General features: G+C 65.6%; 1 protein-coding gene across 19 annotated transcripts in view; it reads right to left on the reverse strand.

The window, feature by feature from the left end:
* Positions 1-293: 293 nt before the first annotated feature.
* NFIX (nuclear factor I X) overlaps positions 294-13,027 on the reverse strand; it is a 211,685-nt gene continuing 198,951 nt past the window's right edge. For all 19 annotated transcript variants that reach the window (XM_039513970.1, XM_039513957.1, XM_039513961.1 and 16 more), the window contains 2 exons: positions 8,261-8,352; positions 294-2,802 (listed from right to left, as the gene is read on the reverse strand). In XM_039513970.1, the coding sequence (XP_039369904.1) occupies positions 2,788-2,802; positions 8,261-8,352 (107 nt within the window). In that variant the 3' untranslated portion in view covers positions 294-2,787. The remainder of the gene's footprint in view (positions 2,803-8,260; positions 8,353-13,027) is intronic.

Genomic DNA, 13,027 nt, shown 5'->3' on the forward strand with positions numbered 1-13,027 from the left:
CGGAAGCGAAACAGACAGCGCATGTGGCGGGCTGGGTGACTGCAGCTGCCGGGTGTGCTCTGGACCAGCAGGAAAACGGAACCTTTCCCATGTCCCTGCAGCAAGGCCGCAGCAAAACGTACCCGCATCTCCTCAGCGCTAGCCCTACGGCTTCCTGCCAGAGCTTCCCTCGAGCGGGCGCGGCTCTTACGCTGGCCCTAGTTCCTTTGATCGCCTGTATGTACAGAAAGCCCCAAACCCTAAAATAACCACCAAGCGACGACGAAGGAAGAAAGGAAGGAGGAGAAAAGAGAAAGGATCCAACTATTTAAAACGAAAAAACCAACCACCAAGCAGCAAATCCGAAGGAAGGAAGGAAGCGAGAACAGATCACAGTGGGGAGAAGGGGAAAGAAAACAGCTGTCAGCTGAGCTAGCTTAGACGCGACCTTGTCAAACCTCACAGACGCGCCCCCCCCCGGCCCAAGCCAGCTGCCGCGGCTCCCCCAGCACTTTCGCTGGGGAGCGGCATTCGGAAAGAGAGGGGGCAGCCACGCCCGGGGATTGGCAGCACTGGCGGGCGTCCTCAGCTGAAGCTGATTTCTTGGGGGAGGGGGGTTGTTTGCAAAGGGACCCCCCCCAGCGCTGCATTTTCAGGGCTGGAGAGAACCCCATTGTGGGGGAGGGAAGGGGGCCATGCTGGGAGCCACTGGGAGAGCTGGGAAGGAGACTAGATGCCCCCTTCTCTAAACTAATCTAACTGTTCCCCCCCGGGCAGAATCCCACTTCATCCGCCCGAGGGGGCTCGAGCGAGAGGCTGACATGGGGGGCTGGGAAGGGAGCGCGCGCAGCCCCCTCTGCCCCCGCAGCCGGGAGCGTCTGTGCTGAGCCTTCCTCACGACTCCCCGTACGGCGGGAACGAGGGGGGACAATGGCCCCGGCGCTTATGGTTGGGGGGACAGGAACGTGCTGGGAGCCAGCCTGAGTCCCTCGGCCGCCGAGCATCCTGGGTAAACTCCCAGCATCCTCAGCGGCACAGCTGGGCTCCGAGGAGATGGAGGCCAGTCCCTGCAGGCGGCGGGAGGGAGGGCCAGCCGGAGCCAGGGGCAGCCAGGAAGCTTGCCAGGTTTGTAGCCTTCCCGGCTGCATTTCTCCAGGGCTGCCAGCAAACACCCCACTGGAGCTGGATCTTCCCGGGCGCCCTGGAGAATCTGGCTGCCCCAGGACGAAGACGGAGGGGACCCAATCCTGGGGCTCCTTGGGCAGAGGCCTAGCCCCGGCCCGAGCGTCCTGAATTGAACCGGGAAGGCGGCTCATTGCTGGGCACAGAGGGATGATTTCCAGAGCACCAACGTGACTTGGATGCACAACGTTTGTTCCCTGCAAAACTGGCCTGACTTCAGTTAAACCGGTTTGATGAAACTGGTGCCAGCACCTGTGTGGACGCACTTACATCAATGTCAAACCACTTCTATCGGTCCGGTTCACAGCAGGCTCTTTAAACCGGTTTAAATTCACCCCTCGAGTTGTGGCTTTAAAGCAGGTGAAGTTAAACCAGTGTTGCCTTCTCATGCAGACGAGGCAAGTGAAACAGCGCCAGGGCAGGTCACATGCCATTTACGACCACTGACGTGAAAAGAGGCACCGATTTTCCATCGCCCTGCGCTGGCCGGGAGTCTGTGACAAATCATTTTTTCCTTGGAAATCGCAGCTTTGCTGAAATGGAACCGTTCCCGGAACGGGCGGGTCGGCTGCGTCTCCTGATCATGAACAAACTTGCAAAAAAGGCAAAATTCCAGTTTTCTGGTTTGACCCGACTTTAAGCTAATTTGACCGAAAAAAATAAGGTTAAAACCCCAGAAAAAAAGGCCAAAATGGAAAAAATGAAATATTTCAACTGTCCCACAACAGAAAACTCGCCAGGTTTCCGGCTGGGGAATATTTTTGAGATTTCCATTTTTCACCCCAATTTGAGACAAGAAATTTTTCTGAACTCGCAAATATGTTTGTGGGACAGGCCAGCTGGTTCCATTCTCGCTCTGTTCACCCCGTGAGCCGAACCAGTGCCAGCAGGGAGACCCCGGTGGGGCTGCACCTCATGCAGCCAAGCTAGCTCGGGTGCCAGAGCAGGATGCCGCGGCCGGGTAATTACCCGGGGCTCGCCCATGCTGCTGCAGCTTCCCGGCACCCGAACGCTAGCTGGGGTCGGCCGATGCGAGGTGCAATCACACCCCGTGGCTGGACCCCCTGTGCGGACAGACCATGCCCATGGCTATTGGACGTTGCCTCAACCTGCCATCCTAAGTCACTTGCAGCTCTGGAAAGACCCCAGCACTTCCCCCTCTTTCCTGGCACACGTCTGCGCTCGGGGCGCTTTTCGGGAGATTTTGACCCGGGCGCGTGCGGGGCTGTCGATCTCCCCGCCCCAGGACCGGGGGAGACGCTCGGCTCCGGAGCGGCTGACCTGCGGCGATCGCTGCGGGGCTGCCGATCTCCCCGCCCCAGGACCGGGGGAGACGCTCGGCTCCGGAGCGGCTGACCTGCGGCGATCGCTGCGGGGGTGCTGGGCTTTGCTCTTTGTGACGTAACGTCCCAAGGGCGGCGCGGAGATTCCGCATCGGACAGGACCAACCTCGTCCACGTCGATTCAAATTGGCTCCGGATCGGGGCTGGGACGGGGGGTAGTGGGAGCCGGGCACCCCCTTTCGGTCTCGACTGGAGCAGCTCAGTGAAGATCCAGGGCGAAGGACGGACGCTTCCATGGGGGGGCTTTAGGGGGAGATTTCTCGTCTCTTTCTTGAAGATCCCATCAGAGGAACCAAGACTGGAAGTGAAACAGCCCAGACGTGGACGGGTTATTTTAAACAGCGTCGACCTCACGACGAGTTCACTCCATCCCCCCATCCATCCCCCCATCCATCCATCCCTCCCTCCCTCCCTCCCTCCCCAGCTCTGCCGGTGCCCCTCACTCCGACCCGCAGCCCCTGCTAGCCCAGCCCTGCCCCCCCCAGCTCTGCCGGTGCCCCTCACTCCCGACCTGCAGCCCCTGCTAGCCAGCCCTGGGTTCCCCCCGCAGCTCTGCCGGTGCCCCTCACTCCCAACCTGCAGCCCCTGCTAGCCTAGCCCTGGGTTCCCCCTGCAGCTCTGCCGGTGCCCCTCACTCCCGACCTGCAGACCCTGCTAGCCCAGCCCTGGGCTCCCACCCCCCAGCTCTGCCGGTGCCCCTCACTCCCGACCTGCAGCCCCTGCTGGCCCAGCCCTGGGCTCCACTCAGGCCCTATCTGGAGGGGAGGCCTGTATCCCCTGTGCCGTTCTGTTTAGCTTGGCTCTCCCCGGTCAGCCTGTCCCTGTGGGACGGACCCCATGGGCTGCGAGACCCCCCAGCCGGGAGCCGCTCCTCCCGCAGCACCAGGACGGACCAGGCTCCCCAGCTGGGCTCAGTGGGTGTCGCTCCACTGGCTTCCAGAGGGCCAGACCCCCAGCAGGTGTAACCAGGCGTCGCCCCACTGGAGTCACTGACTCTCACTCGCCGAGGACTCTGCATCCGTCCGCGGGCGAAACGTGGTCCCCACGTCGTATAATCACTTTTAGCGTTTCCCCCCCGAGCCGGGGTCCCGATCCTGAGTGCCACGAAATATCACGAGACCCAGCAACACTCCCCCCCTCCCGCCACCGAGCCAGTTTTGGCGTGTCGTGCTGCAGGGGTTCCCACGCCCTGCCCTGTTTGTGCACCGGCTGCACTGCTCCGAGAAACCGACATGGCGATCGCAAACCGAGCCCTGTGGGATGGGGGGCCCTGGCTGCAGGTTAGGGGTGTCACAGCAGAGGTGGTATCCCGGGCGGGGGGTTGGGGGGAGAGGCCGTGCCACAGAGCGACTTGAGAAAACCTTGGTGGGCAAAGAGGAACGGCATGAACTGGCTGTGTGTGGCTGGAGCCTGCAGGTGGGGGGATGTGCCACCAGGAGGCGCTCTCCGACCAGCCAGCGGCGCTGCCCAGGGATCCCCCTGCTCTGAGCTGGGGTGTAACCGCCAGGCCGGGGAGATCCAGCCAGGCTGAGTTTCCTCTTTCCCCGTCTCGTCTCTCTCTTCCCCTCTGCTGGGCCTGGCGGCTCCTGGGCATGCAGCTCCCAGGCCCCGGCTGGAGCGGAGGAAGGCGCCTGGTGCTGGGCGGAAGGAAAAGCAGCTCACAAGCCCCAGGGACGGGGCAGCTGCTGCCCAGGGGCGGGGGGGGGGGGGCACTGGGGTCTCGGTTGATCTCCGGGGGACCTACCCTGGGACCTCAGAACACCCCTGGACCAGCCCGTCACAGCTCCTCAGGGCACCCAGTGACAAAGCCACACGGCACCTCCGGGCAGAGCCGGGACACAGCCCAGGAGGCCTGGTGCCCAGTCTGACCTGGCCCTGCTCTAACCACTACACCCCACTCCCTCCCACAGCCGGGACACAGCCCAGGAGGCCTGGTGCCCAGTCTGACCCGGCCCTGCTCTAACCACTACACCCCACTCCCTCCCACAGCCGGGACAGAGCCCAGGAGCCCTGGTGCCCAGTCCTGCCCTGCTCTAACCACTACACCCCACTCCCTCCCACAGCCGGGACACAGCCCAGGAGCCCTGGTGCCCAGTCTGACCCGGCCCTGCTCTAACCACTACTCCCTCCCACAGCCGGGACACAGCCCAGGAGCCCTGGTGCCCAGTCCTGCCCTGCTCTAACCACTACACCCCACTCCCTCCCACAGCTGGGACACAGCCCAGGAATCCTGGTGCCCAGTCCTGCCCTGGCCCTGCTCTAACCACTACACCCCACTCCCCTCTCACAGCCGGGACACAGCCCAGGAGCCCTGGTGCCCAGTCCTGCCCTGGCCCTGCTCTAACCACTACACCCCCCTCCCCTCTCACAGCCGGGACACAGCCCAGGAGCCCTGGTGCCCAGTCTGACCCAGCCCTGCTCTAACCACTACACCCCACTCCCTCCCACAGCCAGGACACAGCCCAGGAGCCCTGGTGCCCAGTCCTGCCCTGCTCTAACCACTACACCAGGGGTGGGCAAACTCTTTGGCCCGAGGGCCACATCTGGGCACGGAAATCGTATGGCAGGCCATGAATGCTCACGAAATTGGGGGTTGGAGAGCAGGAGGGTGCTCCAGGCTGAGGCAGGGGGCTCGGGTGCAGGGCAGGGAGCTCCGGGCTGAGGGGTTTGGGGTGCAGGAGGGGATATGTGAGGGCTCCGGCTGGGGGTGCAGGCTCTGGGGCGGGGCTGAGGGGTTTGGGGTGCAGGAGGGGGCTCTGAGCTGAGACCGAGGGGTTCAGAGAGCAGGAGGGGGATCAGGACTGGGACAGGGGGTTGGGATGTGGGAGGGGGTCGGGGTGCAGGCTCTGGGCAGCGCTTCTCTCAAGCGGCTCCCGGAAGCAGCAGCATGTCCTTCCTCCGGCTCCTGCATGGAGGCGCTGCCAGGCGGCTCTGCACGCTGTCCCGTTGGCAGGCACCGCCCCTGCAGCTCCCATTGGCCGCAGTTCCTGGCCAATGGGAGCTGAGGAACTGGCGCTGGGGCGGAGGCAGTGTGTGGAGCACCCTTGCTGACCCTACGTGTAGGAGCTGGAGCAAGGACATCCTGGTGCTTCCAGGAGCCGCAGCACATGCAGAGTGGGGAAAGCCCCCGACCCCGCTCCCCAGCGGGAGCTCCAGGGCTGGATTAAAAGGTCTGACAGGCCAGATGTGGCCCGTGGGCCATAGTTTGCCCAGCCCTGCCCTACACCCCCCTGCCCTGCCCTCCCCTCCCAGAGCTGGGGTAGAACCCAGGAGTCCTGCCCATCACTCACTGGCCAAACCCTCAGCCAAGCAGGCGCGAGTTCACCCTCAAGCTAAAGTTTCTGATTGGCCGAGAGGTGCAATGATGTCTGACCTTCCCAGCCAATCAGGAGGCACTGGGCCAATAACCCCATCAGAGCCCAGTCTCAACAACCGAGGGAGGAGCAGCCCTCGGCCACCTACTCTGTGATTGGCCAGAGCCTGAGACATGAACCTCCCATAAGCCAATCTGAAGGTAGCTGCTTAGGCACGGGCCAGGTAGCCCGCAGCGCCATGGGCCAATCAGAGGAGAGGGATAAAACTAGGGCTGCCCCGTCCTTCCCCATGCCAGGGGCTGGGCCACGGAGTGGGCGTGGCAGCCCCGTGCCCCCCCCAGGGGAGGGCTGGGTCCCTATGGGGGCTGCCAGCCCTGAGTCTCATGGGGGCCGTGTGGGGATCAAAGCCAAGCGGGGAGATCCACGCGCCGGGGGATGCTGGAGGACCCCCGGCCCCCTGGCACTGCCCCCTCCTGGAGGGACCCCATGGGTGCTCCCATGCCCCTGGGTGGGGGAGAGCCAGCTCCCGAGCCCAGCCCCACAGCCGGGACGGGGCGACCGCGCTGCTCTACCCCCTGGGATCACACGCCGTGCCCGGGGAGCCCCCGCCAGCAGGGCCAGCTCCCCCCACCCCCCCAACGCTGGTGTGGAACCGCCCCCCGCCATCCCGGCCCCCCCTTTTGTCCTCCCTCCATCTGCTGTGGAGTCGCCAGTTACTATGGGACCCCAGGGGAGCAGGGACTCCCCGGTTCAGGGAGGGCCCATGGCTCAGGCCGGGGGCACTCAGCTAAAGGCCCCCCCCCACGTGACGGGGTCAGGGGCACGGAGAGAAGGAAGGAGAAATCACAGAGGGAGGGAGGGAAGGGAGGGGGCTGGAGGGACAGACGGACGGAGGGACGGAGGAGTGAGGGATACAGCCCCCCAGGCAGGGAGGCTCCTGGGGACCGGGCCGGGGAGTGGGTGAGGGCCTGTGGGGCAGGCTGAGCCCCCCTGCTCCTCTCGGCCCGGCCCTTTGTTTCCCTTTCTCCAGCCCCCAAGTCCAAGTTCACCAGGGTGTGACATCATGTCTGGTTGCTCGGGGAAACCAGACGGGTCAGACGTGACTCTGGTTATGGGATGGGGGCGGAGCCCCTGGTCCCCCCCTCCCCAAGTTCAATGAAGTTTGGGAAGAAGGGAACCGAGCCAGATCCTGCAGCCAAACCTCAGTCAGGGCAGACTGGTGGGGGGAGGAGAGTAGGAAGACTGGAGGGGGGGAGGGGCTGTATCCCTATCTCCCTCCCATGTCATTTTTCCCTGGGGGGTGATTAACACACGGCTCCACAGCGCCCCTTTGGGGTTGGGGGCAGCCCCAGGGTTCCTGCCCTGCTGGGATGGGACAGTGCCGGGGGGGGGGGGGGAGGGGGGTGCATGTGTGTCCAATTCTGCTGAAATTCCCAGGGATGTGGGAGGAATCAGCTTTCGGGGGGGGGGGCTCATCTTTACACCCAGAGTGGGGGGCACTCAGCCATAGGAGTCCATTGTAACCCTTCCCCCTCCTGCCCCACTCCTGGAGCATCTCAGGCCCCCGGGGGTGCAGGGAGTGGCAGGGGGAGACGGGGGTACTGGGGCCTGCCCTGGGTATCAGCACCCACAGCCCCCTGCTCCCCCACCCCCCGTGCTCCCTCAACAACCCCCCCACAGAGCGACTCCACTAATCAACCCCACAACTTGCCCTAAGCAGCACCAAGAGAAGAGCAGGGGGCAGAGGGGCCCTGCCAGCCACCGGAGCTCACCACACCTGCCTGGCTAGTCACCCAGAAGTGACCCCAAAACACACATGCCCTTTCCTAGCCCCTTCAGGCCAGGGCCCCCCAGACCCCCCTTGCCAAGGGCTGGGCCTCTCTGTGGGCTGCTCAGGGCAGAGCCCCAGGGCCGGGGTCACCTGCTCAGCCAGGGATTTATTGGCTAATTGTCCAATTAACTTATTCAAGGGCCCAAGCCAGAGGCTGGTGGGGGCGGGACGGCCTCAGGGACTCCACAGTGGGCCAGAGCCCTCCATGGGGGAAGGGTCACCTGCAGTGATGTGGCACAGCCAGTAGAACCCAGGAGTCCTGGCTCCCGGCCCCCTGCTCTGACCACTGCACCCCGCTCCCCTCCCAGAGCAGGGATAGAACCCAGGAGTCCTGGCTCCCAGTCCCCGGCTCTGACCACTGCACCCCGCTCCCCTCCCAGAGCAGGGATAGAACCCAGGAGTCCTGGCTCCCGGCCCCCTGCTCTGACCACTGCACCCCGCTCCCCTCCCAGAGCAGGGATAGAACCCAGGAGTCCTGGCTCCCAGTCCCCGGCTCTGACCACTCCAGGTTTTGGGGACGCTGCCATGGTGATGTGGGCACGGCCGATGCCCCGTCCTGCAGGCATGAGCCCCCCCGCTGGGACCCCCCCCCCCGAGTCGCCCTCTCCTACCTGAGACTGCTGGGGGATGTTTAGAAAGTTGCCGTCCCGGGGTCCGATGCCGACAAAGCGGTTGGCAGTGGAGGAGCCTGGCGCTGCGAATGCTGGAGGAGAGAGAGGCAGAGGGCGTGAGGGGGCTGGGGGTGGGTGTGAGGGGGCTGGGGGGAGAGTATTGGGGGCTGCAGGGGAGGGTGTTAGGAGCCTGGGGCTGGAGAAGGGAGGGGTTTTGGGGGCTGGGGAGGACAGTGAGGTCTGGGGAGGGCTTTGGGGGTCGGGGAGGTGTTAGGGATCTGGGGGCAGGGTGGAGGTGTTAGGGGCAGGGTGGAGGTGTTAGGGGCTGGTGGGGAGGGTGTTAGGGGCTGGGGGTAGGTGGAGGGCATTAGGGGCTGGGGGAGGACAGTGAGGTCTGGGGAGGGCTTTAGGGGTCGGGGAGGTGTTAGGGATCTGGGGGCAGGAGGACAGTGAGGTCTGGGGAGGGCTTTAGGGGTCGGGGAGGGTGTTAGGGATCTGGGGGCAGGGTGGAGGTGTTAGGGGCTGGTGGGAGGGTGTTAGGGAGCTGGGGAGGGCACTGGGGTCAGGGGAGGATGTTAGGAGCCTGGGGCTGGAGAAGGGAGGGGTTTAGGGGAGGACAGTGAGGTCTGGGGGAGGGCACTGGGGTCAGGGGGAGGGTGTTAGGGATCTGGGGGCAGGGTGGAGGTGTTAGGGGGCTGGTGGGGAGGGTGTTAGGGAGCTGGGGGAGGGCATTGGGGTCTTGGGGAAAGATGTTAGGGGGCTGGTGAGGAGGGTGTTGGGGGGCTGTGGGGGAGGGCATTGGGGGCCGTGGCCATCACTGGGATGAGAGAGGGTGATATGGGGCAGACACACCCCTGGCAGGGCTGAGCTCCGCCCCCTGCCCCATACAGAGCATTGGGCAGAGGAATCCATAGGGACGGGAGGGCTGGGGGGTGGGTGTTTGAAGGGGGCTGCTCCAGTTCCAACACCCCCAAAATAATTATCCGCCCATCTCAAGCTCCCCTCGAGAGTGGGTGACTGTCATGATCCCTCAGGAGATGGGTCAATATCAGGGCTGCAGGTCGGGACTGAGGGGCACCGGCGGAGCTAGGGGGGAGCCCCGGGCCGGGCTAGCAGGGGCTGCGGGTCGGGAGTGAGGGGCACCGGCAGAGCTGGGGGGGCAGGGCCGGGCTAGCAGGGGCTGCGGGTCGGGAGTGAGGGGCACCGGCAGAGCTGGGGGAGAGCCCAGGGCTGGGCTAGCAGGGGCTGCGGGTCGGGAGTGAGGGGCACCGGCGGAGCTGGGGAGGAGCCCCGGGCTGGGCTGGCAGGGGCTGCGGGTCGGGACTGAGGGGCACCGGCAGAGCTGTGTGTGTTGGGGGAGAATGAGCCATTGCTCGGGGGGGGGGGGAGAGATGCAGTTAGTTCGCCCCCCCTTGCTGTGTCCCAGTTTAGCTTCCTGCCGTGGGGGCAGGGCCATGTGCAGAGCAGCTGCCCCAGGCCTCAGTCGCCCTCCCCCAGGCGCTCCTGGCCCAGCAGATGCCCGTGTATGGAGCTGGCAGGGCCCTGCCCCACGGGCGGCGATTGGTGCCCTCCCCTGGGCCTCGTGCCCCTGCCAGAAATAACTGAGCTCAGGCCTCTGGCATTCGGGGATGGGGGGGCATCGCTGGGCACAGGGGGGCTGGATCCTGGGGATCCTGGCTGGGGCAGCAGCTGGGGGCAGGGGGAAATCAGAGCATGGCACATCCCCCAGGGCCTCGAGGCCGGGCCCCACGTACCCGCCAGGCCCCACATACCTGCGAGACCGAGCCCCACATAACCGCGAGGCCGGGCCCCATGTATCCGCCAGGCCGGGCCCCACGTACCCGCCAGGCCCCACGTACCCGCCAGGCCAGGCCCCACGTACCCGCCAGGCCCCACATAACCGCGAGGCCGGGCCCCATGTATCCGCCAGGCCCCACGTACCCGGCAGGCCGGGCCCCACGTACCCGGCAGGCCCCACGTACCCGGCAGGCTGGGCCCCACGTACCCGGCAGGCCCCACGTACCCAGCAGGCCGGGCCCCACGTACCCAGCAGGCCGGGCCCCACGTACCCGCCAGGCCCCACGTACCCGGCAGGCCCCACGTACCCGGCAGGCCGGGCCCCACGTACCCAGCAGGCCGGGCCCCACGTACCCAGCAGGCCGGGCCCCACGTACCCGCCAGGCCCCACGTACCCGGCAGGCCGGGCCCCACGTACCCGCCAGGCGGGCCCCACGCACCGCCAGGCCCCACGTACCCGCCAGGCCCCACGTACCCGGCAGGCCGGGCCCCACATACCCGCCAGGCCCCACGTACCCGGCAGGCCCCACGTACCCGCCAGGCCGGGCCCCACGTACCCGGCAGGCCCCACGTACCCGCCAGGCCGGGCCCCACGTACCCGGCAGGCCCCACGTACCCGCCAGGCCGGGCCCCACGTACCCGGCAGGCCCCACGTACCCGGCAGGCCGGGCCCCACGTACCCGGCAGGCCCCACGTACCCGGCAGGCCGGGCCCCACGTACCCGGCAGGCCGGCCGTTCTTGGGCAAAGCCCAGAGACCCCAGCCGGGACCTGGTGCAGCGTCCCTGGCTGCTGGAGGCTGCAGGCAGCTGGGGTCACCTGCCCCCCACTGCCAGCCACTCTCCCCCTGCAGCCCCACGGCAGGAGGGGTGGCCGGGCCCCAGCAGCCTCTGGAGGCTCCCACCCCACCCGCTGGGCTGCCAGCTGCAGGGTGGGGGGGAAAGAGGCACCTGCCCTCCCGAAGAGGAGTGGGACAGATCCTGGCCAGCAGGGGGCAGCGTCCGGAGCAGCACAAATCCCTCCCCCGCCCCCAAAAGCTGCGGATTCTTCCTTACCTGTCCTCCGCCCGCCCACCTGGCAGGAGCGGGCGCAGCCGCAGCAGGCACGCACCAGAGACCCCCCCGCCCCCCCATCCCCCCCGGCTGGACTGAATGGAGAATGCAGACGGGAGGGGATGTCATGGGGACGGATGGAAAGAGTCCAAAAAAGAAAGAAAGAAGGAAAGAAAGACAATGGAAGAGATGCCCCCCCAGTACACACACCTAGCGCCCCCCCATACACACACCTAGTGCCCCCCATACACACACCTAGCGCTGCCCAGGATTGGCCACAGAGCCCTGGGAACAGAACCCAGGAGTCCCGGCTCCCAGCCCCACCCCCTGCTCTAGCCACTAGACCCCACTCTCCTCCAAGAGGATGCAGGAGTCCTGACTCCTAGGCCCCCCTCCTGCTCTAACCACTAGACCCCAGCCCCTTCCTCCCCAGGCGGGGGATTGGACCCAGGAGTCCTGGTGAAGGTAGCCTGCTCTGGAGCTGAACTAGGAGGGGGTACGGTCGACACCCACTGACCCCCGACCCCTGGTGCCCCGTTCCCCTTCCTCCCCACACAAACTCCTGGGCACTGCCAGTCCGGGCGGGCGGGGGGGGGGGCGGATTTTAATGGGTATTTTTCTTTCCTTTTGTTCAGCCCCGCCCCTGAGAGTTGCCATGGCAACCGACAAAATAATAATAAAACAGAACAAAACAAAGACCCCAAAGGCGGCCGAGCCGGCGGCTACTGCATCTTAGCGCGGGTGGGATGGATGGCGGCGGGTGAGGGCAGGCAAACGAGAACGCACAACACTCGATGATGGCATGAAGCCCTGGCCCGCTGGCAGCCGGCTACCCCCTGTGTACCCTTTGCCTGCCCCCTAACTACCCCTGCCTGCCCCCTAACTACGCCCTGTGTACCCCCTGCCTGCCCCCTAACTACCCCCTGCCTGCCCCCTAACTACCCCCCACCTGCCCTCTGGCTACTCTCTGCCTGCCCTCCAGCTACCCCCTATGTACCTCCTACCTGCTTCCTAATTACCCCCTGCCTGCCCTCTGGCTACCCCCTATGTTACCCCTGCCTGCCCCCTAACTACCCCTGCCTGCCCCCTAACTACCCCTGTGTACCCCTGCCTGCCCCTAACTACCCCCACCTGCCCTCCGGCTACCCCCTGTGTACCCCTGCCTGCCCCTAACTACCCCTGCCTGCCCCTAACTACCCCTGTGTACCCCTGCCTGCCCCTAACTACCCCCACCTGCCCTCTGGCTACTCGCTGCCTGCCCTCCAGCTACCCCCTATGTACTCCCTACCTGCCTCCTAATTACTCCCTGCGTGCCCTCTGGCTAATCCCTATGTTACCCCTGCCTGCCCCCTAACTACCCTCTGTGCACCCCCTACCTGCCCACTAACTACCCCCCGCCTGCCCTCTGGCTATCCCCTATGTACTCCCTGCCTGCCCTCTGGCTACTCCCTACCTGCCCCCTATGTACCCCCGCCTGCCCCCTAACTACCCCCTGCCTGCCCTCCAGCTACCCCTGTGCACCCCTACCTGCCCCTAACTACCCCTGCCTGCCCTCCAGCTACCCCTACCTATCCCCATGTACTCCCTACCTACCCCCCTAGTTACCTCCTGCCTGCCCTCCAGCCAGCCCCTACCTATCCTCTATTTGCCCCCCTGCCTGCTCTACGGCTACCCCCTACCTACCCCCATGTACCCCCGCCTGACCGCCGGCTATCCCACCTGCCCCCTACCTACCCACCTTCTCATCCATCCATCTCCGTACATACACCCCCATCCATCCATCCATCTCCATACACCCCCCCATCCATCCATCTCCGTACACCCGTCCCATCCATCCATCCATCCATCCATCCATTCATCTCCATACACACACCCTCATCCATCCATCCATCTCCGTACACCCCTCCCATCCATCTATC

This window comes from Mauremys reevesii, linkage group 25 (assembly GCF_016161935.1).
Source record: "Mauremys reevesii isolate NIE-2019 linkage group 25, ASM1616193v1, whole genome shotgun sequence".
Taxonomy (NCBI): Eukaryota; Metazoa; Chordata; order Testudines; family Geoemydidae; genus Mauremys; species Mauremys reevesii.